This window comes from Sminthopsis crassicaudata, chromosome 1 (assembly GCF_048593235.1).
Source record: "Sminthopsis crassicaudata isolate SCR6 chromosome 1, ASM4859323v1, whole genome shotgun sequence".
Taxonomy (NCBI): domain Eukaryota; kingdom Metazoa; phylum Chordata; class Mammalia; order Dasyuromorphia; family Dasyuridae; genus Sminthopsis; species Sminthopsis crassicaudata.
Window position 1 is genome coordinate 737,443,250 of NC_133617.1, and position 26,885 is coordinate 737,470,134.

At 42.0% G+C, this 26,885-nt stretch overlaps 1 protein-coding gene across 1 annotated transcript in view; it reads left to right on the plus strand.

Annotated features, from left to right (window-relative positions):
- Window positions 1–8,629: 8,629 nt before the first annotated feature.
- Window positions 8,630–26,885, plus strand: part of FAM107A (family with sequence similarity 107 member A) — a 132,805-nt gene continuing 114,549 nt past the window's right edge. Inside the window, exon 1 of the mRNA XM_074284248.1 lies at window positions 8,630–9,140. Within this exon, the coding sequence (XP_074140349.1) occupies window positions 9,117–9,140 (24 nt within the window). The 5' untranslated portion in view covers window positions 8,630–9,116. The remainder of the gene's footprint in view (window positions 9,141–26,885) is intronic.

The following is a 26,885-nucleotide window of genomic DNA, read 5'->3' on the forward strand; positions in this document are numbered from 1 at the left end:
GATGTGACTTCCTACCAATTGTCTAATCTTTTTTTTGGGGGGGATGAGAAACCTTTTGAAAAGATGTCTTTGGTTTTCATTTTTCTAGGACCAGAGACTTCTCAAAGTGACCCAGAAATCTTGTCTGAATCATTCATTTCTACAGAACTGTCTTACCACCAAGCTTTAGACCATTTTGGGATGGAAAAAGATGCAAAGTCTAGTTGTTCCTTCTGTTTTATTTTGTGGGGGGGAGTTTGTTTCCTTTTTTTGCTTTTTGTTTGTTTGCAATCGGGTATCTCCATCTTGCCCTTCTGGAAGAGCAATGACAACTTAGCAGTGACCAGTCCCAGGATTGATGAAGATTAACCTGCCCAAGTTCACTGTTTTTCTCACCTGGTAGTTCCCTACATCACTGAAATCATAGGTCCAGTCTCCAGCTCCTATTCCCAAGGATACTTCCCATGCAAAGGACACAATTTCAGCTGGATAGAGCATAGATTTATCCTTTAAGGATGAAAGCCACTAATGAATTTCAACTCTTCAGCAAAATCAAATCTATATTTGTACAAGAGTGGGTGCTGCTGCTGTCCTCAAGAAGTTTACATTCTAATGTATGTAATGTATAAGGGGGAAACATCCCTTCTAATGCACTGTGTTCAGAAGGACTTAAAAAGTAAAGGGAGTGAAATGCTGAAGGGTCTGGAATCCATGCAGTTCTTGGTTTGGTTGGTCTCAGGCACTAACAGCACCAAACTGTGGTCATCTCTCTGATCTCATTGCCATGGATCTCTGCGGTCCCTTGAGCATTTTCTAGGTTGTTGATTAGTTGTGGTTTGGGGATGTGGGAAAGATCATTGCAGGGATTCAGGGATCCAGACTGACCAAATAATCTACCATACTCAGTAACTTGCCTCTTTTGTGAACATGTCCAAAATTAAATATCCACACACCTTTAGGGAAATTGCTGTAATAAAAGTCCTCAGCCCCATCCAAAAGGGAGCCCCCATCAGAGCTGGGATCCCACATTGTAGACATGCTGAAACAGTGGACAAATAATGGCGTCAGATAAAAAAAGATGGCATAGCCCAATATGGCTGTCCAATGGATGCAGGTCAGATTATCCTACACCAGGAAAAGGACAAAGGGATGAAAAGGATCAACAGTGGGGCCATGCATTTCCCACTAAACTCAGATAGAATAAAAGGACTCAGTGACTCCGTTTCCTCGTTTGGTTGTGGGTTCCTTTGTTTGAATCTTTGTAAGTGTTTGTGAGGGGAGGGGGCATGCATGTTTGAGATTCAAAATCTTTGAATTCTCTCTCAGTAATGAGTCCAAGAGGATGCTCTTCGGGAGAGCTCTATTACCTGGTTTGATGGCAAGAGAACCATGAAAAGAGATGGATTTACAGCCTCTGCTTTTTATTTCCCAAATGTGAAAGAAAAAATGTGTGTTTTTAGGAACTCTACCTGGGAGCAGGAGATTATGTTTTGTTAAAAAACAGTTTTCTTCCTTTCATCTTTCCAATTATGGAATGGACACCATAAGCCAGGCTATATGTACTTATATACATGATTATTTGAAGGAGAGGGCACCATCAACTGGGGATGGGTTTGTGGGACGACCTCTCTGGCCTCAGTTTCCTCAAATGTATAATGAGGATCACTACAGCACCTACTTCATAGGGTTGTTTTGAGGAGCAACTGAAATATTATCTATAAAAACATAATACCTACATAGTTATTGTGGTTCAATCATGACTGATATGAGAAAAACAGAAACTGGGCCTGCTTTCAAGGAGCTTAAGAAGGGAGTTCATAACAAGATAGTACATAATCAAAAACAGAGGGGCAGCCACGGGTGGGTACATTGGAGAGTTCCATGGATGAATACTGAGTCCTGCAGGATTGGATTGATACATTGCCACTAGTAACAACAGAATTCATTTGTTTAAGGTTGCAGAAATGGAAATCTGGACAGCAGAGGAATGAGGTGGGATGGAGAGAAAAAAACAAAGGGAAACATGACGGGTACCCGCCTACAAAACTGAGCCAGTGCTCAGCACCTTGCCTGGCACATAGTTATCATCTAATGACAGCAAGTTATACAGAATAGATTTGCAGTTTTGTGTTAAGCCATCTTTTTTTTCCTTATTCTACCATGCTATGGAAATACATGTTTTAGTTCTAAAGTTTGGGATAAAATTAATTCATTGAGTGATTGATTGATTAATTAAAATGAAACTTAAAAAGAAAAAATAAATGTTTACTGATGAATGGATGGATCAATCAGCAGGCTCAGGCTGGGAATTCTGGATCTGAAAAGGTTAAATCCTCAAGGCCTAGCCCCTGGTCTGGCCCAAGCCCAACAGTGAGAAGATGGCAGGGCTAGCCACTGGAAGTACTTGCCACAGTAAAGGAATATGGAAGAAAGGGTAGATAGAGGTACTTGAATGCCAGCCCAGGTCTGGCTGGCTGGTCCTAGAGAGCAGCTGAGCAGGTGGGGCCCTTGGGATGAGTCTGCCGGGGGTTCCATTCCCTAGACATGGAAAGAGATGGAGAAAGTGAAGAAAAATCTTCCAAGAAGTTGTCAGTTGTGTTCCGATCAGTAGGTGGAGCCCAAGATCAATTGGGAAAAGATGAGACTGTCTAACTCCAGTATGACTGGAGGGCTCCAGTGAATTGAAGATTCTGATTAATCAAAAGCCAAACCCAAATATGATAGACTACATTTTGTGCTCAAACCATGTTCAGTGTAACTTCATGCTTCTTGGATAATTCCTGAGCTTGCAGAGCCTGGGAAAAATATGCCAATTACCCAGGATCCCCTGCTGAGCCAACAGCCTGCAGTGGGGGGTAGTGCACTAGACTGGGCGCCAGGACACCTGGGTCCCTTGTCCCAGCCATCTTACCAAATAGCTGTAGGTTTCTAGGTAAACAAAGATGCCTCTCTGGTTCTAAAGCTTTATTTTTATCTGATGAGGAAAACAGGGTTCAGGAGTGATTCCCAGCAATACCACATGGACTCCTAACAGGATTTATTCTCTTTCCCCTCAAACACACCCATCTTCCAGATTTCTCTATTTCTGTTGAAAGAACCACCATTCTTCCAGTCACCTCCAGCTCAAAACTCTGGTATCACCCTGGACTCTTCAATGTGGCCATCCTTGTCCCTGAGACCCTGGGCTTTTGTCGTTGAGTTCTTACCTTATTTTCTCTGGAACCAAGTCATTCTGCCTCTTCAAGGTCATTTCTTAACCATAACATGGGCCTGTGTCCTCCACTTGCCCATACCCAATTTCTACCTCTGACCCCTCCTTTTTGGATGATTTTTCCATCAGAATCTAAAACTCTTTAAGGGAGCAAATATGGCCTTGCTTTTGCATTTGCATCCCCAGCACTCAGTATCATGTTTGGTATACAGTAAGAGGTTAATAAATGTTAATCTCCCTCATGCCTCCATCCCTCATAAGCCTACCCATAGTCACCCTCTTAATTCAGGTCCTTATATCTCTTAATTTGACTATTATGATGGTTTCCTCGTTGGTCTCTGTACCTCCAACATCTCCCACTCTACTCCATTCTCTCCTCAGCTGCCCCAGTGATTTTCCTTAAGCAGAGATTTGACTAGATCACTTCCTACTTAATTATCTCCAGTGGCTCCCTATTGCCTCTAAGATAAAATAGCTTGTTTGACCTTTAGAGTCTTTCACAAGCTAGCTTCAAACTAGCTTTCTGACCTTCTATAGTCCAGCCAAAGGGGCCTCTTCTCTGATCCTTATATATGGGGCTCCGTCTCCCATTTCTGGGAGGTTTTCGCCTTGCCCCATTTTTCCATCTTCTTACTGCCTTCCCCCAACTGCCAGCGCCACCCCTTAAACTCCCTGGTGTTTATTCTGTCTATACTGGAGCTTCTACATGTATGTACATGTAGGATCCCCACACTGAAAGCAAGAAGTCTCTACTGAGACCCCTTCTCCTTATTTATGGCCATCCCATTTCCTTCCTAGATCTCCCATAGCTAATTTCTCTTCTCCTTCCTAACCTATCCCTCAATCCCTTCAAGTCTGGGGCATTTCAAAGTTAGTTTAGTCAATAAAATCATTATTAATAGAGAGGGGAGAAGGGGGCTACTGGAGGCCCTGGAGGACCTTCTCAGCACTCCAGGCCACACCCATGCATTAGAAAAAGAGCCTCCGGAAAACAATAAATAACCCAGACCAGACTGCTTCAGTCCTCCCAAGCTCCAACACCTCAATCATAAAAAAAAAAAAAAAAAAAAGAAAAAAAAGAAAAAAAGGGGGGGAGGGGAGAGTGATGGAATTCCCCTCCCTTCTTCTTCCCTCTCCAGCATTCTGTGGCTCTACATTATCTTATCTTAATGTATAAACCAGGACAGCTAAAGTTGTGTAAACTTTCCCTGACATTGTTTGAAACACAAATTTTATTTAAATGGAAGAAGAGATGCAGAAGAAATGGAAGAAGATAGAAGCATAGAGAAACATGAAAGTAGGAGAGAGATGCAAACCCAGATCAGAAGATAAACAGAAATAGAGAAAAAGAAACAATGATAGGAGAGGAGAGAGACAGAGATAGACAGATAGAGAGACAGATGGAGGAGGAGAAAAAAGGAGGGAGGGGAAGGAAGAGAGGGATGAGGAAAGGAAAAAAGAAGAGACGAGAGGAAAAGAGAAGGGAGAGAAGAGGAAAGAGAAAGGGAAAGAAAAGGGAAAAGGAAAGGGAATTATAGAAACAAGAGTTACCATTGTCCTCATTATTTTTATCCTAATAAAAAACAAAGATTTGTTCAAGGTCACATGAAAATTGAGGGAGAAAGTCATAACTCAAACCTGGACTCCAAATCCTACACTTTCTATTGGCTGCTAGTTCTTCATTTTTGTCACTTCCCATTCAGCTACCCAACAGGACACCATCTTCCCCTCTGCCTACCTCATAGCCCCACCCAACCTTTCTAACTTGTTCTTGCTCTGAGAACAATATTCAAATCACCACTACCATTGCTACTGGAAGAGGCATATTATTATTATATATATATGGATATGTATATAGAGAGAGACAGACAGACAGACAGATAGACAGAGAGAGGAGAGAGAGAGACAGAGAGGCAGAGACAGAGACAGAGAGAGACAGAGAGACAGAAAGAGAGAGACAGAGAGAGAGACAGAGACAGAGACAGACAGAGACAGACAGAGACAGACAGAGACAGAGACAGACAGAGACAGAGAGACAGAGAGACAGAGAGAGACAGAGAGACAGAGAGAGACAGAGACAGAGAGACAGAGAGGGGAGGGGAGAGAGAGAGGAGGAGGAGATGGAGAGAGAGACAGACAGACAGAGACAGACAGACAGACAGATAGACAGATAGAGGAGAGAGAGACAGAGAGAGACAGAGAGAGAGAGAGAATGTGAGAGAGAGAGAGAGAGACAGAGAGAGAGAGAGAGAGACAGAGAGAGAGACAGAGACAGAGACAGACAGAGACAGACAGAGACAGACAGAGACAGAGACAGACAGAGACAGAGAGACAGAGAGACAGAGAGAGACAGAGACAGAGAGACAGAGAGGGGAGGGGAGAGAGAGAGGAGGAGGAGATGGAGAGACAGACAGACAGACAGATAGAGACAGACAGACAGATAGACAGATAGAGGAGAGAGAGACAGAGAGAGACAGAGAGAGAGAGAGAGAATGTGAGAGAGAGAGAGAGAGACAGAGAGAGAGAGAGAGAGAGAGAGAGAGAATGTGAGAGAGAGAGAGAGAGAGAGAGAGAGAGAGAGAGAGAGAGAGAGAGAGAGAGCACCTACTTTCCAGGGTTGTCACGAGGATGAAATGAGACAATTATTTGTAAAGTACCATATAAAGACTAGCTTTTACTATGATTCACCTCTCTGAATTTCAGCTTCCTTAGCTATAAAATAGTGGAGTTAGATTCTGTGTCCCTTTCAGCTCTTTCTCTACGGTTCCTGACCAAATTCTAGGTCTCAAACTTGGAGTCCAAGTGATTTATAAATGCAAAAAATTCAAGTCTCTCTTACTAACCTCCCTCCTCCCCACCCTAACCACCCAATTTAAGCCAAGGCCACAATTAGAGGAGATGCCCAAAGGACTTAGATCTTCCCCATCAACATATGGCATTTTTATGGCGACTGCTGAGACATCATCATAACCATCTGCATTATCATTATTGTTATCATTCAAGGGAAGCAGAAACTTGTGCCCAAAGTGAATCATCATATACTGAAGGGGCAGAAAGGGAGCATGGTTGGGACAAGAGAGGGGCTCTTTATATGCAGGGCTTTTATTCCAGTGTTTTCCCAAGTATCTCACCCTTCTGTCTTACTATCTCCCTGCATCTTCTCTGTGGGATACTCATTACAACTTGGAGTCTACGAGTCCAGGATTCAAATCCTACCTAAAGCTCAGCACACTCTCTGACACATAGTAGATATTTAAGAAATGTTAGTTTGCAGACTCAGTGTCTAGTTACTAGTTATGTGATCTTGAGCATGTCACTTAAATTCTCTGTGCCTCAGTTTCCTCATCTGTAAGATGAAGGGGTCAGACTTCAGGACCTCTAAGATTCCTTTCAGCTCTACACCCATGAGCCTAAGAGGAAATTCTATAGTTGCCCAATTTCTGCAACCATATATGGATTGGCAGAAGGAGTTCCCCTGTAAGCTCTCCCAGCAATGCAATTCACAAAGCCCAGAAATGGCTCTGAACGTAGGATTTCCCAAGGAGAAGATCCCCATACTTTTCCTGCCTTCCCCCCTAATCCCATGATCCCTTCTTCCCCCAACTATCCAAACTCCGTGTGAGACCAGACTTTGCACTGACTCCCAACAGCATCCCAGAACCCCAGATTTCACGCTGGAATGAATCTCATTGGCCACCTCCCCCAGATCTTTTATTTTATAGAGAGAAAAATTAAGATTAGAAAAATTAAATGATGGCCCAAATTCAGTGACAGAGCCAAGACTAAACATCTCCATTTCTATAATCCTAGTTCAGTGATCATTTCAAGAAAGCGCTCCCATAGAGGAAGCATCCTGGTGCTGGGCTCAGTGGATCTGGGTTCAAATATCCTCTCTGCCACATATTTCCCATGTGACCTAAAATAAGACACTTTCCATCTGTGAGCCTCAGTTTCCTCCTCTGTAAAGAAAGGGCTGAACTGGCCCTGAACTGAGGTTCCTTCCATCCCAAATCTGTGAGAATTGAGCTGTTGATGTCAATGAATCAGGAGGGGGAAATGCAAAGCAAGTTGAAGGAAGAGAACTGGTGTCAGTGAGATCAGAAAGATGGAGGGTTAAGAAAATCAGGGAAAGCTTGCTAGGAGAGAGGGGGGCCATGTGTGAATGGGAGGCTAGGAGAGGCAGAGCTTCCCCAGCCTGGGGAGCAGGAGTCCCATTCAGAAAATGGCCAGCAGGTTAGCCACAGCTGGAGCAGAGCCGGACTCAGGAGGGCGTGACAAGGGCTGGTGATATGAGGAAGGGTGGGCGGAGGACCGAGGACTTGGCAGGACTGAAGAGAAGGGATTTATGAATCTGGGCCTCTCCAGCCCAGGGCCCCACCCCCATTGCCCTTTGAATTAGTGATTAGAGATGCATTAGGTTTCTACACTCTGAGAAGTGGATGATCTTAAAGGATCAATTATTAATGAGGCCTTCTTGACTGGGTCTTGCATTCCTGAATGGCCATGCTGCCCCAGAGGCCTTAAACAGTCGCTCTTCTCCCCCTCCCTCTCCCCCTCCTCCTCTTTCCTCCTTCCTCCTCTTCACTTTTCCTCCTCCTCCTTTTCCCTTTTCTTTCTCCTCCTTCTCTTCCTCCTCCTCCTCTTCCCCCTCTTCTTCCTCTTCCCCCTCCTCTTGCTTCTCTCTTCCTATTCCCCCTTCCTTCTCCTTCTCTTCCTCTTCCTTTTTCTCCTCTCTCCTACTCTTCCTCCCTCCTCTTTCTCTTCTTCCTCCTCCTCCTGTGCCCCACTTCCTTCTCTTCCTCCTCTTTCTCCCCCACCTCTTCTTCCCCATGCTCCTCTTCTTCCTCTTCCTCTTTTCCCCTCCTCTTCCTCCATCTCTTCTTCCTCCTCCTCCTATTCCCCCTTCCTTCTCCTCCTCCTCTTTTCTCCCCCATCCTCTTCTCCCCCTTCCTCCTCTTCCCTCCTCCTCCTTCTCTTCCTCTTTCTCCCCTTCCTCCTCTTCCCCCCTCCTCTTTCTCTTTCTTCTCCTCCTGTTCCCCCTTCCTTTTCCTCCTCTTCTTCCTCCTTCTCTTTCTCCCTTTTCTCTTCTCCCCCCCCTCCTCCTCTTCTTCCCCCCCTCCCTTCTCCTCCCCATCTCCTCCCGAGCGGGCTGGTTCCCGGTGGGAGCCCCACCACAAGCAGCCCGTTATGTAACCTCATTGTTCAGGACGGTGTCTGTTGGGCAGTGACGAGGCCGCCCAGAAGTCTGTGGGCTGGCCAGTCTCTGAGGTCACCGGCCCAAAGCCTGAGCTTTCTGGCTCCGGGCTGACTTGTTTTCCCCCAGGTGCTCATCCTGGGCCCTCTCTAGGACCAGAGAAATAACCTCAATAGACCAAGTGCTAACAGTCCTCCCTCCTCCCCCCCCACTCCCCATCCAGGAATGCCGCTGGGCCTGAGCCAAGACATTCCAGAGGCGGAAATCGGCTCAGGGTCCGAGGCGGCTTGGGGGATTTCTCCGGGGCCGGCCCAGCCGCCTCTGGCGTCCCGCTTTGTCAAGAGCAATTATCCTAAGTCCCTTCGCAGCGGGGAGATGGGCTTAAAGGTTAGAGCATCTCGGAAAGCCGCGTCTGGGCTGAGCCGAGGCTGAGCCCCATTGGAGGCGGACCCGGGGAGAGGGAGATGAGCGAGTGTTCAGTGGTCAGCTCAATCCCAGGAAAAGTTCCTGCTGCTCGCCTCTGAAAGCCTGGCTGCGGGAGGTCAGGGCTGGCAGCCAGCCTGTCCCCGGGACCCGGCTCTCCTGGCCGTGGATGCAGCCTCCGCCTCGAAGGCTCCAGTGGACCCCAGCTGCCTCCAGCCAGAGGCCCGTCCGGAGCCCCCTTCCTCCCGCAGGAGCAGAAGGAGAAGCCTGGGGGGGACGCCGGTGCGCGGGTGGGCCAGCCCCCATGCCATGGGAGCAACTCATGGGAAAAAGGTAGGCAGCCTGCTCCCTTGCATCTCCCTCTCCCTCGCATCTCCCTCTCCCTCTCATCTCCCCCTCCCTCTTATCTCCCTCTCCCTCTCATTTCCCTGCTCCCTCGCATCTCCCTCTCCCTCGCATCTCCCCACTCCCCTACCACCTGACTGTGTGATTGAAACCATCCCGGAGCGGGCTCTGTGATTCTGGCAGAGTCATTTCTCAGCTCTTGACCAGCTTTCTCCTTTACAAAGTGGGGGTGGAAGCAGAGGGTCTCTGAATCCTTGGAACATGCAAAGGACTCCTTTGGTCTTAGGATCCAAATCTGGGGAGTTTTGATGGGAGGGGGGTGAGGGGATAAGGGACATGTTGGAATAGACCTTCTGGTCTCCCAGGAGGGAGGGACGTCAGCAACGAGGATGCAGAATTAGGGAGATTCAAATTCCTACTCAGACATTTATCAGTTTGTAACTTTCCCCAAGTCTCAGTTTCCACATCTGTAAAATGAGGACTCTAATATCAAGTAGATGCTATTATTATTCCCATTTTACAGATAAAGAAACTAAGGCTGGGAGAGATTAAGTAATTTGATCAGGGTCGCCATAAAACTTGTAATGTCCAAGATATCCAATAAGATAACCTATTCAAGGTGCAAATCTTCAAGTCCCATGTAAATTGTAATTTTTGTATTATTGTAATTATGTGCTATTGTAAATATTGGGTAAGAGACCCAGATTTCTTTTCCCCCTCTTAGCTGGTTGGTATAGTAGATAAAGAGTGTTGGATCAAGAAGTTCCGAGTTCCAATTCCAGCTCAGATACTCGTTAGTTGTATTCTTCAGTGAAAATCACTTGTCCTGTTTCTACCTTAGTCCCATCTGTAAAATGGGGATGATATTAAAACCTACCTCAGAGGATTGTTGTAAAGATCATATGCAAAGTGATTCATAAAGCTTTCTAGCACTACACAAATGCTCATTATTATCCTGGGCACTTTTCAGTTAGCCTCGACCTGGGGGAATGCTGGAGGCAATTGATAATATGGAGCCATGGGCAGGACATTGGGAGGCTGTCCAGGATCAGTAATTTCCTCTGTTTGTACTCATCCAGAACTTTCTCCAGATTGTCTGGAGTCGATGAGGAAACCACTGTGGGGCTGATGTTGTCAGAAATGCCTTGCCATGAATTAGCTGGGGACTCGGGAAGCAAAGGAAGGTGACACAGTGAAGAGAGTGCTGGGTCTGGGAGCCAAGAAGATCTGAATTCAAATCCAGCCTCAGACACTTACCATCTGTGACTTGCAAAAGTCCCTTAGCCTCTGCCATATCAGTAAATTGGGGATAATTATAGCACTTCATTCCCAGGATTGTTGTGAGGAGCAATGAATGTTCAGCACAGTGCCTGGCACATAGTAAGTGCCTGGCACATACAAATGTTAGCTATTATTGGGAGTATTAGAGGCTTGGAGCTGCTTTGTTCCTTGGCATCCAAAGCAGATGCCGGGCAGCTTCTTTTGATAGGGTAGAGTGAAGCAACATGGTGTGCTGTTTCAGGGGCTACACTTAAAGACAGAAAGATGTGAGGTCAAATTTGGCCTCAGACACCTACTAACAGTGTGACTCTCATCATACCTCTGTTTGCCTCAGTTTCCTCAACTGTAAATGGGGAGATTAATAGCACCTAATTCCTGGGATTATTGTGAGGACCAAACGAGATATTTGTGAAAAGCACTTAGCATAGAGCCTGGCATTTAGTAGGCACCATATAAATGTTATCCCTTCCTTTCCCTTTCTTCTATATGCCTCAGTTTCCCTCTCTAATGGGAGAGACAATTTACATATACATATATATATATATATATGCATGTAAATTATCTATCTATAGAGATGGATAAGAAAGAGAACATTTATTTAGCACCTACTGTGTGCCAGATACAGTTCTAAGTACTTTACAAATATTATCTCATTTGATCCTCACAACAATCCTGCAAGGTTGATTGTGTTGTTAATCCCATTTTACAGGCAAATAGAGGTTAAGTGACTTGCCTAAGATCACACATCTAGTAAGTATCTGAGGCTCAGGTCTTTCTGTCATCATGCCCAATAGCCTATTTGTTGTTCAAATTAGACAATTGGAAAGAGATTTGGATAAATAGATGAATAGATGGATGGGTTGATGAATAGACATATGAACCTATGGATGGAGAAAGGGAGAGAGAGACAGAGAGAGGGGGGGAGGAAGAGAGGGAGAGACAGAGACAGAGATAGAGAGACAGAGATGGAGAGAGAGAGAGAGAGAGAGAGAGAGAGAGAGAGAGAGAGAGAGAGAGAGAGAGAGAGAGAGAGAGATGGAGAGAGAGAGAGAGAGACAGAGAGAGACAGAGAGAGAGAGAGAGAGAGAGAGAGAGAGAGAGAGAGAGAGAGAGAGAGAGAGAGAAAGAGAGACAGAGAGACAGAGACAGACAGAGAGAGAGAGAGAGAGAGGTGGATAGGCAGATGGTATATGGACAGATGAATAGATAAATGGATGGATGGAAGTGGAAGGATGGATAGATAGATGGATAGAGACAGATAGACATGTATACATTCACAGTAAATGGGGATTATTTCAGAGGGAAGGCACTCACAATGGAAAAAACAGTGGATGAGAAGTTTTTTAAAATCTAGTTTATCATTATTATTGATGATGATGGTGATGATGATGATAACCATGATGACTGTGGAGGTGATAATTAGCAAATATATATTTTTAAAGGTTATAAATTCTTTATATAGGCTAACTCATTAGTTCCTCATGACACTTTTATGAAGTAGATGCTATTATTATTCCCATTTTACAGATAAAGAAATTAAGGCTGGGAGAGATTAAGTAATTTGTTCAAGGTCACAAAAAACTAGTATGTTGAGTCATCCAAGTTCAGAACTTCCTCTGGTCCCTGCTCTGATACTTCTGTCACTTACCCTTTTCTGGTACAAACTTTCCTCTTCTGGAAAGTGAAGCAGCTGGACCAGATGGTCTCCTCCAGGTCCAGCCTTCTGTTCCTCTAGCCCACGAGCTCCATGGGTTTGCTCAGAAGGGCCAGACTCTCACCTTGACGGTGGGTCAAGGGCAGTTAACTTTAAGGACTCAATTGTTGGTTGTCCCCTGAGGTTCTGGAGGCTGAAGGATCCAAGCAGAGAGCCAGTCCTTGGGCTAAAGGGGCAAGCAGAGGGGGCAGGGATAATGCAGACACTTGGGATTATTGCTGAAATCCTCAGGCCAGCTCCTTCCTTAAACCCTGATCACCAGCTTACTGGCTCCTGGGGCTGCTGGCACTGTCCCTCCTGTTTCATGCTGCGAAGGGAACAAGGAGCCAGCCATGCTGGCCCAGAGAATGGAATTCCTGGGACCCCGGCCTGCATGCCATCCCATCCTCCAGCTTCCTTTTCAACTCAAGGGTGAAAAGGCCTCCTGTGGGGAGGAGAAACTTCCCCCTCCCACGCAGGGAACACTTTCAGCCTTTCAAGTCAAACTCTCTGGGCTCTGTCTCCCTGAAGGATTCAGGCTTGTGGAGAATAAATGAGGGCACCCAGTGGCCCCAAGCCAGATTCTCAAGACAGCTTCAAGTGAATGAAATGAGAGAAAAAAATTAATCTCCTCTCAATATCTGGCTTGGGTAATGGCTTGTGATCTTGGGAAGGTGGACTAACTTCTCTATGTCTCAGTTTCCTCATCTGTAAAAAAAAGAATTTGTGAAATCCATTAAGTTATCTCCAAGCTTCCTTCCATCTCTAAAACTAAGATCCTATGATCTTCTTTCATGGCTCCCCCCACCATTAACCCAAGTCTCCTTTTTCACCCCAAGCACCATCTGCATCCCTCTTCACATAGGGAAGCCATTAGATCATCTCCATTCCATCTGCAAATTCAGAGAATACTGAGTAAGGAGACATGGGAAATGGAGACAAAAGTGAGGCAGTCTCTGCCCTCAAGAAGCTTACATTCTGATAAAGAAGATAATTTGTACTATTAAGGTATATGTATAATATATACATTGACTACAAGGCAGTTTGGAGGGGATATCCAATGAAGAAGAGTTTTCTGCCTCCAAGGAGCCTGATGGTCACAGCATAGACACAGAGAAGTGAAGGCTTAGTCATTTGAGAAGAGAGAAATCCAAAGTAAATGGAAACGTTTCCTATAGAAAGCACCTGAGCTGAGCCTAAAAGAAAGCTAAAAAGACTGAGGTGCATATCTAGTCCAAAGCACAGCCTACAGGGAGTGCTGGAGATAGGGGCCAAGTTTAAGGAGTTACTTGTAATCCAGTGTGGGAAGGAAACCTCTGTGGGGAAGGGGGTAATGAAAGATAAGGCTGGAGAGAAAGGCTGCAGCTACATCCCGGAAGGTCTCATGTACCAGGCAGTAAGGGCAAAGGAGAAGGGAGAGAAGCCATCCAAAGCCCAAGTTCAAAGTCAGAACAGCTCGTCCTGGCCATGCTTCAGGATCTCGCCAGATCCAGGACTGCTCCTTCCAATAAATCACATCTCCCTTTAAAGAGAATCCTTTCAAAAGGATTTTCATCTCACTGCATCTTGTTGGGAACTCACAGCATCTCTTGAAGGAAATTTCCTGGCTGTGGGAAATCTTCCCACTTAGCAAATAAGAGAGTCTTAAAGAGACCTGAGACTCAGAAAGTGAGGTGACTTCCTAAGACCCCAGAAGCCTAAAACTGAAATGAAAAAAAAAAAGATTTATCAGCTATTCCAGAGCAAAGATTCAAATCCAGATCTTTTGCCTCCAAAGCATTGTCTCCATCTACCACATTATTTCTCTAACTGGGATCTGGGGTGGTCATCCAATCAGAAGTGGGAGGGGGTAACACAAAAAGAAAATGTTTACCTTTGAGAAGTAACATGTGGAGGGAGCACTATGCCTGTCTGAAAGGATCTCTAGTAACTCAATTCCACTGTGCCTTAGCCTCCTTAACTGTATAATGGGGGCAAGACTAACACTTCTGATATATACCTCCAAGTTGCCTTGAGGAAAAGATTTTGTACAGGGAAGTGAGGTGCAAAGGGATGCTTTGAAGTGCAGGTGAGAAGAGCTGGGAATCTGGGTCAGAGTTCGATGCATTTGCAGCTGTCATTTACCATGTGGGACTTTGCATAAATCATTTCATTCGTCCTCAGTTTCCTCATCTGTAAACTAAGTAGGTTGAAGAAATAACCTTGAAGGTCCATTCTAACTCTAGTTTCACCTATAATCCTAAACTCTAAAGAGCTTATAGAAATGAGCTGTTGCTTAGATAAAACCCCATGGACTTTTTCTGCTTCCCCCCAAGCTGAATGCACTACTTCTTTCACATTCTCTTGAAGCAGCATCTCCAGCTATTCCCCATGTCTCCTAATGTCCATTCTCATTCTCAAAGAGAAATGTCCAGACCGATTGAGAGAGGGGGGAAAGAACAAGCAGCTGGAGAAGTGGAGGCTAGAGTGGGGTGGGGCAGATGATGAAGGAAACCCTGAACAAGTTACTGGCAGCAAGCTTTTTGCCAGGAAATATGACTAGCCAGGGACATTCTCCCCCATCAGACATTCCGCATGCCTTTCTTCTTTTGGATCTATTAACAGTCTCAAAACCACTTATCCTTCCCAATCCCCAGACTCACTAGACACACTACTGCTGAGACACACCACTGGGAACAATGGACCATTGCCTGCGTTTATGGAATGCCAGACTATGTATGTGCAAAGCTCAGGATTCTGCAAGTCGTAGGCAGGGACTCCCTACACCATTTTCTAAAGGGCAGATTTAAGAGAATTTGTGACTTCTTAGGAAGGGAGAGGGAACCACCCAAATCTTGAAACAGCCTACCTCGGATTTTCTGGTTTATGCTTTCCAAAGCCCATCCCTGAGAGATACGTGAGTATAGCAGACCTAGACGCTTAGTCACTGACTAGCTGTATCATCCTGGGCAAATCACTTTCTCCTCCTCAGTAACTTCCCAGCTGCTATAAAACAGAGATCATGAAGAGCAAATGAGAATGTTTGTGAACCTCAAAGTACTAAGCAGATGTCAGTCAATTTCATAATTTGACCAATTTCACAATTTTTATCAATAGCAGTTTTATCAATTTCATCTTTTTGACCAGTTTCACAATTTGACCAGTTTCACAATTGTTACCAATTTCCCAATTTTATTGGTCTCACAATTTTCACCAATTCCACAATTTTTATCAATAGCATGGTTTTTATCAATTTCATCTTTTGACCAGTTTCACAATTGTTACCAATTTCCCAATTTTATTGGTTTCACAATTTTCACCAATTCCACAATTTTTATCAATTTCACAGTTTTGTCAATTTCATTGTTTTGACCAATTTCGCAATTTTGACCAGTTTCACAATTTGACCAGTTTCACTGATTACCAATTTTCCAATTTTATTGGTTTCACAATTTTCACCAATTCCACATTTTATCAATTTCATATTTTTGACCAATTTCATAATTTTATTATAGCTTTTTATTTACAAGATATATGCATGGGTAATTTTTCAGCATTGACAATTGCAAAACCTTTTATTCCAATTTTTCCCCTCCTTCCCCCCAGATGGCAAGTTGACCAATGCATGTTAAATATGTTAAAGTATATGTTAAATACAGTATATGTATACATGTCCATACAGTTATTTTGCTGTATAAAAAGAACTAGACTTTGAAATAGTGGCCAATTAACTGTGAAGGAAATCAAAAATGCAGGTGGACAAAAAATAGAGGGATTGGTAACAGTTTCATAATTTTGACCAATTTCATAATTTGACCAATTTCACAGTTTTACCAGTTTCACAATTGTTACCAATTTCCCAATTTTATTGGTGTCACAATTTTCACCAATTCCACAATTTTTATCAATTTCACAATTTCGACCAGTTTCACAATTTTACCAATTTCACATTTTACTAATTTAAAATATTTTATCAGTTTCACAATTTTTACCAATTTCACATATTAGCATGAATGCAGTGTTATATAATGGCAATAACGGATAGAAGGCTGGAAATAGAGCCAGGAAGACTGGATTCAAATCTTCTTTCTAACGCACAATGGCAATATGCCTCTTGAAATCCCAGATGATTCTTTAGGATGTGTCTATTAAATAATAGATTAAACTGGGAACTCCCCTATACACAGCTCCTTCCCCACATTGATGAAATAAAAAAAAAGTGGATCTGTATACTATAAAAGAAAAAGCAGAGGCTGCAGTGGGATAGAATAAGCAATCAACAAGTATTATAGGAAGCACCTAAGTGTATGAGACACCAATATGGGAATATGGGGACAAAAGAAACACTTGCCCTCAAGAAACTTACATTCAATAAGCAAACATATAACAAATGCAAGGGAATTGGAGCTGGGGTGGACACACTGTCAGCTGGGGCCAAGGGAGAAGGAATAAAGATGTGGAACACAGAACTTCAGTTGAGTTTTGGAGGAAGGAAGAAGGAGGTGTCTCTCAGTCATAGGGGACAGCCAGAAGTTAGGAAATGAGTGAACAAGTAAGAAAAAGAGAGAAACCAATTTTGTTGGAATAGCCAGAGTTTTGGTGAAAGTTTTCAGCTTTACTTTCCTTAAGCACTAAGACTCTTGGATGAGCCTGTACAGTATGGGAATGGTAGACTGGAGCTATACTAGGGAGGCTTTAAATATTGAGGAGAGAACTTTATAGTTGATCCTAGAGGCACTAGGGAGCCACTGTAACTTGTTGAGTAGGGGAGTGATAGCATCAGACTTGTGCTTTAGGAAGACTAGATTTGGAGCTCGGAGGCTTGCATTCCAAATTGCAAGTCTGCTACTCAACGCTGGTGGAACCTCGAGAAAAATCATTGAAACTTGATTCCGCCCCCCTTCTTGGCAAAATGGGAAAGTTGGATGACATGATGTCTGAGGGTCCTTTCAGCTCATGTCCAGTGATCCAAATGAAGATGCACAGTCAGAAGTTATGTGACTTTCCCGGTGTTATTCAGCTAAGCAGAGCAAGGAGAGAAGCTCATGACAAAGCTGGAGCCAAAGTCAGGAAGTTCAAATTGTGAGTTCACATGAGGCGTTAGACACTTCCTAGCTATATAACCCTGGGCTGGTCACTTTACCCTGTGTGCCTCAGTTTCCTCATCTGCAAAATGAACTGGAGAAGGAAATAGCAAATCATTCTAATACCTTTGTCAAGAAAATCCCAAATGGAGAAAAAAAAAAAAGAAAAGAAAAAGAAAATCCCAAATGGGATCAGGAAAAGTCAGGAAGAGTAACTGAACAACAATAGCCACAAGCCAGGTCTTCAGACTCCAAACTTCCTAAGGATTTATCTGTCCTGGAAGAACATTATATTGCCTAGTTAAAAGGGCAGAGGGAAATAGCCTGTGTCCTTGAATTTAATTCAATTTCTCCTTTGGACGTCTGTTCTTTCCAAAATCAGCAACATAAACTGATTTCTTTGTGACGTCTAGGGACAAACAACTGAGCGAATGGCCTGTCTCCATCCAGGCCAAACATTGATTTGATCTTAATGACGCTAATGGACCATCCGTTTGTTTTTCTATAATAAGCTCCATTGATGCCATTGGTTTTTACAGCATCATTATTTCCAGACATAGGAGTAGCGCCTCATCTCCAGCGCATTGGCAGTGAACCCTTCCTCATAATAAGGAAAAACAAACAAACCAAAAAATAAGCCATCCAATGACCTCATCTGACACCATGTACAGCCTTCTGCCCCTCATTCTCTCTCATCTCTCCATTACCTGACTTCCAGAACCAAGGCTGATCATTACAATTTATTAGCTCATAACTTAGAACTGGAAGGCATCTGGTCCAGCCTTCCATTTCACAGATGAGGAGACTAAGGGCTTTGGAGGTTAAGTAAATTGCTCAAATTCACTCAAATGGGATTGGGTTTTGCGTCCAGGACCTCCGGTTCTAGAGCCAGTTTTCTTCTGGCCATTCTTCTTGCATTCTTTTCATTTATGTTATCATGACTCTTGTGTATGCTGAGTCCTGGCTCTGCTCATTTCATTCTGCATCAAGTTCATAGAGGTTTTCCCAAGTTTCTATGAATTTCTCATGCTGGTCACTTCTTTTTGCACAATATTCTGTTGCACTCATGTGCTGCGATTTGTCCAGCCATCTCCAGTGGATGGAGCCCATTCATCCAGCAATTCATAGTCCATTATCCATTAAGTCTTTCTAGAATCCAAGACTCCCTTTTTCATTCACTGCAGGCACTTCTAAAATTCCCAAACACATCAAAACAGTAGATTTTTGCTGTCATGTCTAAGGCTTCTAAGAACACAGAGTGGGCATTGTACCAGTCAGTACCCAGATGACTGCTCCCATTGCCTGGAACTAATTTCTATAAGATTTAATTCAAATCAAGAAACAAGTGGTAAACATCTGCCCCTCCCCACTGTATAACACTGGACTGAGAATTTTCAAGGGATAAAGTTCATGTCCTTACCAAAGTTACAGTCCAAACAGGGATAGAATTTATATACAAATAGATCTATGACAAGGTAGGGCTTAAGGGATGCAAAAGAGAGGCACAAACACAACAATCTAACAACATTTCAGAAGAAAGAGCATGCCTTTATTTAATTCAATCAAGGAAGACTTCATGGAAGAGGGGCAACTAAATTGAGAGTTAAGGAAAGCTAAGGAATCTAATGGTCAGAGACAAGGACACAGTGCATTCCAGGCTCAGGGAATAAGCCGATATGAAAACAGGAAAGTAGACGATGGAGTATTGAATGGAAGGAGTAATTGAATTTTTCAGATGAACCAGAATACAAAATACATAAAGGGGAAAGTGTCAAATAAAGCCCAATGGGGCAAGAGTGGGCAAGACCTTCAATGTCGGGCCAAAGAGAATCTAATATCTTTTGTTTTTATATCACCTTCATTTCCCAGTATATTCTGCCCTCTTTCCTACCTAGGCAGTCATCCTTTATAATGAAGGATAAAAAGATTAATTTTTTTTAAAGTTCAGCAAATCCAAGTCATCACATCAATGGAGCCAGTCAGTCGATGCCATGTTCCTTATCCCACAAAGAAGGAAAAGGGATACATTTTCATCTTTCTTTTTCAAGAAACAAACTTGAGTCAGTGAGGAGGTACAGGAAAGAGAGTTATGAATTCAAATCCTGCTCCAGACACTTTCTAAGTGACCCTGTATAAATCACAGAATCTCTCTGCCTTGGTTTACTCATCTGTAAAATTGGGATTATGATAGCACCTAATTCTGGGGGGGGGGAATAAAATGAGATTAAAGTACATCAATCTTATATAACCTTTTTTTTTCCCTGAGGCTGGGGTTAAGTGACTTGCCCAGGGTCACACAGCTAGGAAGTATTAAGTGTCTGAGACCAGATTTGAACTCAGATCCTCCTGAATTCAAGGCTGGTGCTCTATCTACTGTGCTACCTAGCAATCTTACATAACCTTTAAATGCTTGATAAATGTTAATTACTATTATTGAAATAATTTTATTATCACTCAGTTCAGATTTTCTATTTGTTCTTTCTATTTGTACTGCTGCAATTCTTGCCCAATTCACAGAATTTCGGTGTTTCTGGATTTTTTTCTGTGGGCTCTGGGGAGCCCTTGAAGTATTCTGAGCAGAGGACAGATGTGCTCATGTTCAGTTGTAAGAAAGGCTAGCTTGGAAAGTGTGTGAAGGTTGGTTGGGGAAGCCGGACATAGGACACAGGGGGCCTTGTACAGAGGAGCCTTTTGTAATGATGGACAGATGAGCAAGGGTGACGTGAAGCACTTGGTAACATTATCTGTCTGTATGATGTCATTGGGTTTGGAAGACATGGGAAGAACATATGAGAAATATGGAAGATGGTAAAAAAAATTGGGGCCCTTGTTCCTAAAACTGTTAAATACAACCAGTAGTTGGGCACACAGGTGGGCACAGTAGATAGAGCATTGGCCCTGGAGTCGAGAGGACACGAATTCTTTTCAAAATCTTTTCAAAGATCTTGAATTCTGAAGAAGAAACATGCAATTCCAAACACACGAAGATGATAGCATACAAAATAGAGCTGAGGTAACTTTATATTATTATATATTATATTCCTACAGATTTTTATAGGAAAGTAGATGATAGATAGATAGACATATAGATAGATAAATAGATGGGTGGATGGATAAATAGATATATAGAGAGACAGATGGACAGATGGATGGACAGACAGAGACAGACAGATAGATAGATGGATGGATGGATGATAGATACATAGACAGACAGATGGATACACAGACAGATAGATAGATGGATAGATAGATAAATAGATAGATGGATGGATGGGTGGATAAATAAATAGATGGACAGATGGATGGGTAGATACATTGGTGATAGATAGAAAGGTCTAAAACCAATAGAAATAAAGAATGAAACTGCTTTATCTCTGCAAACTGTATATGAGTTCAACAGGGATGATGGGTGGGGACCTCTGGCCAACAAGTAACTACTCCTCTCCCTGGCCAGCCTCACATACCCCATGCGAATGTCAGAAGAGTGAGTTATAATAAGAGGCTTTTAATGTTCCCCATTGCCTTGCCCCAAGAGAACAGAGCTGGGAGCAAAGGGATGGAAATTATAAAAGATGCAATTTTATTTTATTTTATTATCATTTCATTCAGCATCAGTTCGTGTAAGTCTATCCAGGCCTTTCTGAAATCATCATGTTGATCATTTCTTACAGAACAATAATATTCCATAATATTCATATACCACAATTTAGTCATCCATTCTCCAATTGTTGGGCATACACTCCATTTCCAGTTTCTGGCCACTACAAAGAAGGCTACCACAAACATTCTTGCACATACAGGTCCCTTTCCCTTCTTTAAAATCTCTTTGGGATATAAGCCCAGTAGTAATACCACTGGATCAAAGAGTATGCACAGTTTAATAACTTTTTGAGCATAGTTCCAAATCATTCTCCAGAATGGCTGGATGTATTCACAATTCCACCAACAATGTATCAGTGTCCCAGTTTTCCCACATTCCCTCCAACATTCCGCATTATCTTTCCCTGTCATTCTAGCCAATCTGACAGGTGTAGTGGTAAAAAAGATGCAATTTTAGGCTTAATCGGTCAAGTTAGAGACAGATACATTCTTCTTGAAATGGTTAAGTGGCAAAGTAGATAGAATGTTGGACTCAGAAAAAGGACACCTGAGTTCAGATCTTTCCTCAGACACTTGCTAGCTATGTCACTTAACTTATCTCAGCTTCAGTTTCCTTTATCTATAAAATAGAGGTACTAAGAGCATGTAGTTCACAGGGTTGTCTTAAGGATCATTTGAAATAATATGTAAGTGCTTCAAAAACCCCAAAGATCTATGTGAAAGCAAGCAGTGACTACTGTTGGTGATGCTGTGGAATGATTGCGGCTCAGGTATGTGTTGAACAACTTGGCCTTGAGGTCCCTTCCAACTCTCAGATGCTGGGATCGTACAACCTTTTTATCACTAAGCAAATCTGTTTAATCTTTAGAACTGGACTTCAGTGGGATCAAAGAGCATCCTTCAGCTGAAGGGGATTTGCTGCTTCCCACAGATCTTGAGCTCTAACAAAAATTTTCAAGCAGGTCCACAGTGGTTGAAGATGCCATAAACAGCCTTGCTAAACTTCAGATGGTCCCCAGGCAATAGCTCACTAAATTTTTGATGTCCCTCTCAAGTGAAGAACAAGATTACAGGATATCTGTCCTGGGAACGTGGCTGCCATCCAAGTGAGGGAAATTCCAAAGGGAACAGAGATTTGGGATAATCTTTGTAGTCTTGAAGTCCTCCTGTCTTCAGTCAGAATCATGTTTTAGATAGCTCAGAATGACATTAGCCTACAGAACTCCTAAATATGTGATGGCTTTAAAAATATTGGAAGAAAAGATAGGAGAAATCAAGGAAGGAAGGGGGAAAAAAGGAAGGAGAAGAGGAAGAGGAGAGAGAGAAAAAATTGAAAAGAAAGGAAGGAGGGAGAGAAAGAAGAAAGAGAGGGAAGAAGAGAGAGCATGGAAGAGAATGGAAGAGAGGAAGGAAGGAAAAGAGATAATGGAAGAGAATAAAAGAGAGGAAGGAAGGAACGAAGGAAGGAAGGCAGGAAGGCTCTACAAAAACATATTTACAGATGGAAGAGACCTATGGAAAGTACTTATTCCTGTAATATTCTGTTGTCTCCAGAAACTGCCTATCGCTCTCTGGGAGGAGATCTGCTGTCTAAACTCAATCTCCCGGCCAGACTCTTCTTCCTGTAGAGAGCCTAGAGTAGACTCCTTCTCCAGGCCCAATGTTGCTTCTTTTATCCTTCCAGAGAATGGGCATGGGATAACTCAGGGGTTTGTGGGAAAAATACTTCAACCAATGAACCTGATCCTCTCAAACATATAAACTCCTCCCCAGAAGTTCAAAGGGATAAACTCCCCTTAAAGGCCAGAACCAAAAAATGTGAACTCCAAGCCAGAGAACTGTCCAGACAACCTGAGTTCTCACCTTGCAATCCCAATCATATTCCAACATATTCCGTAATCCTAACATATTCCAATCCTCTTATTTGCTGCATAGAGGCAGCAAATAGCAGAGATGAAATTTGAACCCAGATCCTTCAATTCCAAACTCCTTGTTTTTCCTGATAGCTCAGATGGTTTCTTCAGGCTCAGAATCCCATTTTTTTCTATTTTCTGACCTTTCTAATATATGGATGGAAAGAGTATCTGTGATATTGAGTGCATAGTGGAACTCCTCATGTGTGAATTCCCTCCACCAATACAAATTCCAACTCATGCTTTTGCAGATGAGGCAGTGCCACAAATTCAGAGCTGGAAGGGACTTTACAGCTGTCTAAGCCAATATCATTTTACATAGTAGGAAACTGAGGCCCAAAGAGGTTAAGTAACTTAACCCTTGATCACACAGCATCAGACTGCTCTTACCAACTTCAAACCCAGCACTGTACTCACCTTACCAAATTGCCTGGATTCTTTTATATTGTTATAAAAATACTCATTCTTCTCATTTAATTCCATGAAAAAAAAAACAGATTGCCTTGATAAGGAAACCCAAAAAAAGCAGGTTGTTTTATTGGAGAAATCACTAAATTTGATAAATGACTTGAAACTCATAATAAGTTCTTTAAGACCCTAAGCTCTATACAGCTGGCTGGGCCATCCTTGATCCCAAAACAATTATGTTTTCTGATGATGAATGAGCTCGGTTTGAAAATTCTAATCTTGCCTAGTTCTGCACATTTTCCATTTCAGCAAGCCCCAAGTTAAATGGTGCATATGGAAATGAATTGGAAAGACTGCCTGCTCTCACTCAGCCACCCTGCCAGCCAGTCATGAACAGACACACTTGTACCTACCCAAAAAGTCTGAAATTCTTTTAAGGAGGTCAGCCACCCCTAGCTAGCCACCATTCTCCTCTGTCTTTCTGGAGAAGATGCTGGTTCTATTAGGATTTGTGTTGGTATGAATAGGGAATATTTCTAGAGCAGAGGTTCTCAACTTTTTTGCATGTAAGATAACCAAGCAAAGTCAACCACCAGAGCAATGTGGGGATACAGTCCTCCATACACATTATCCCCCATCTGCCCACTAAGAGCCTGAGCATTGTGTTTTGATTTGAGAATTTTTGTAAACCACAAAATAATCTGTTCTTGCTGAGCAGATTATTTTACCTTCCCATGAATATTCTCAATTTAAATGTCATCTCCTCCTTCCCTGATCAAACCCCCTGGAATTGAGCCTTCTTATTTCATTCATTCATTCATTCATCAATTCATTCAATAAGCACCTTTTGGGTTCAAGGCACTATTCTATGTACTCAACATGGCAGAAATGTACGGATATAGATTTCACTCTCAAAATAATTGTAATGTATGAGGGGAAAGGGAAAGGCATTTACACATAATGGTGGAGAAAAGGAGTGAGAAAGTCTGCTGGAAGCATAGAAGATGGGCGCAGGCAAAATGTTATTAAGGAGCTGTTTGAAAAGAGTGTGATCACTTTCTCTGGAGGGAAAAGGAAAAGAAAGGACTTGAGATGTAAGAACAGACTTCCAGGAAGAGGTGGCCCCTTCATGGTAGCTATGGAAAACAAGAAGGGATTTCAGCAGTTAAAAGAAGTTTCTGAGGAACAAAATGGGCAAAAGGCTTGGAGGTGGGAAAGGACAGAACAAGAATGAAGTAAGGAGATAACTTTAGTTTGATGGATTATGTACTTTCTCACCTATGATCCCTTCTCTCTCTTTAATGACCATTTCCCTTCATCATCCTCTTGCTTAAACCATTATAATATCCTTTGAATAGATCTCCCCAATTCAAGTCTTACTATTCTGTATTCCATCATCCATATCAAAATGGCCTTCATAAAACCCAAGTTTAGCCACCATCTTTCTGCTCAATGATCTTCCATGGATCCAGATTGTCTTTAGAATAAAATATAAACTTAGTGTGATTTCTAAATCTCATCACAGTCTTCTTATAGACTGTTGTTTCATAATCAGTACTGTTTCCCTTCATGTGCTACCCATCCAGACTGATTACTGTTCCCTGAACTTCACATTCTATCTCCTACATCCAGATCTTTTAAACCTCTTAGAATCCTTAGCCTCCTTCAAGATTCAAGTGTCCCATATGCTACATAAAGTTTCCAGATCCCCCTTATTATTAATTCTATTTCCCTTCTCATATTATCTTGAATTGTTCAGACTAATTGGTATAGACCAAAAAAAACTAGACCTGTGATTTCACTAGTATAAGGAACTCCCAAGTAAAGAAACTCCCTTTGTTCATGCAGGTTAGCATCTTCTCTATACCTTATGTTCTTAGAAAATTCCTCAGAGTGTGTATTTGCCAAGCGCCACAGAGCCAATGAATCCAAAGAGGGATTTGAATCCAGGGCTTCCTGGCTGAGATCAGTTCTCCACACTGCCTCATACATTAAAATATATAAGTGCTGCTTCTTTCAAATTCAATGTAAACTCCAGAAGACAATGATTTTTTTATTTTAAATTAGTGACACTAGCATCTTACACAGTTCTTTACGTATACTAGATGTTTAATAAACACTTTCTATTGAATTGAAGGGAGTTATACATGAGAAGGTAGATTGGAAGGCCTTGAATGCCTAGGTCATATTTGATTCAATAATCAATGAAGAGACAGATTTTTCAGTAGAAGAGTCCCATTTTTATAAATATTTATATTTATTCTATATTTATAAATATTTATATTTATTATGTATTTATAAATATTTGTATATTTATAAATATTATGTAAATATTTATAAATATTTATTTTTGTTCCTTCCTTCTCCCACAGTCCCCAATAAGAAATAAAATAAAAATAAACCCCTACAACAAATGTGAATGGTCAGGCAAAAAATAATTTCCCATATTGATCATGTCCAAAAAGCATATCCTGCATCTTGAGTCCATCACCTCCATGTCAAGAGGAAGTAGTTTCATCCCTATGGGACTGTGGTTGGTTGTGATATTGGTCAGATTTCTTAAGTTTTTCAAAGGTGTTTGTTTTCCCAGTGTTGTATTGTATAAATTGTTCTTCTGGTTCTACTCATTTCATTCTGCATCAGTTCATACAAGTCTGTATGATCTTGTCCTTTTTGTCATATTTTATGGTACAACATTATCCCATTAACATTCATTTACCATACTTATTTGATAGACACTCTTAGAACAACAAAAAGAGTTGCTCTAAGATTTGGGTACTTTTCCTCTTTCTTTTATGGCCTTGGGAAATAGACCTAGTGGTGCTTCTGGGTCAAAAGGCACTCGAAGTTTAGTAGTTTGGGGAGCATAGGTTTTAAATTGCTTTTGAGAATGGCTGGACCAATTCACGACTCCATCAATAATTCATTAATGTGCAGCACTTGTTTCCCACAGCCCCTCCAGCATTTGTCATTCCCCTCATTTGTCAGCTTTGTCAATCTTATGGGTATGAAATGGAACCTCAGAACTATGCTAATTACCAGTGATTTAGATAACTTTTTTCACATAGATATTGATAATTTGAAACTTCATGTTCACATCCTTTGTCCATTTATTGATTGAAGAATGTTTTTTATTCTTATTTTTTTGAATCAGCTTCTTATATATCTTGGAAAGGAGTTATCAGAGAAATTACAAACACAATTTTCTCCAGTTGTTTCCTTTCTAATTATAGTGCATTGATTTTGTTTATGCAAAACCTTTTTAACTTCGCATTATAAAAATTGTCCATTCTATTTGCTGTGATCTTCTCTGTCCTTTGTTGTCTTTCCTTTCCATAGATCTGAATGATAATCTCTTCCTCCTTAATTCGTTTATGATGTGGCCTTGTATATCTAAGTCATTTATTCACTTGAAGCTTATTCATGGATCCGAATAGGTATATTGTGTGATGTGTTAGTCTAAACCTAAACTCTATCAGATAGTTTTCCATATGTCCCAGCATTTTTTTTTGTTGAATTGAACAAGTACTTCAGCAACTATGGCTTCAGGGTTATTAAACACTAGGCTACAAGTTTTATTTGATTTTTCTATATTGTATAGCTAATCTGTTTCCTCTCTATTTTTAATCAGTTATAAAATAATTTAAAAAATAATTTGCTGTATAATTTGAAATCTTGATAATGAGGCTCTCTTCCTTTCCAGTTTTTCTATTATTTCCCTTGAGACTTTTCATCTTTTGTTCCTCCAAATAAAATTTTGTCATTAATTTTTTTA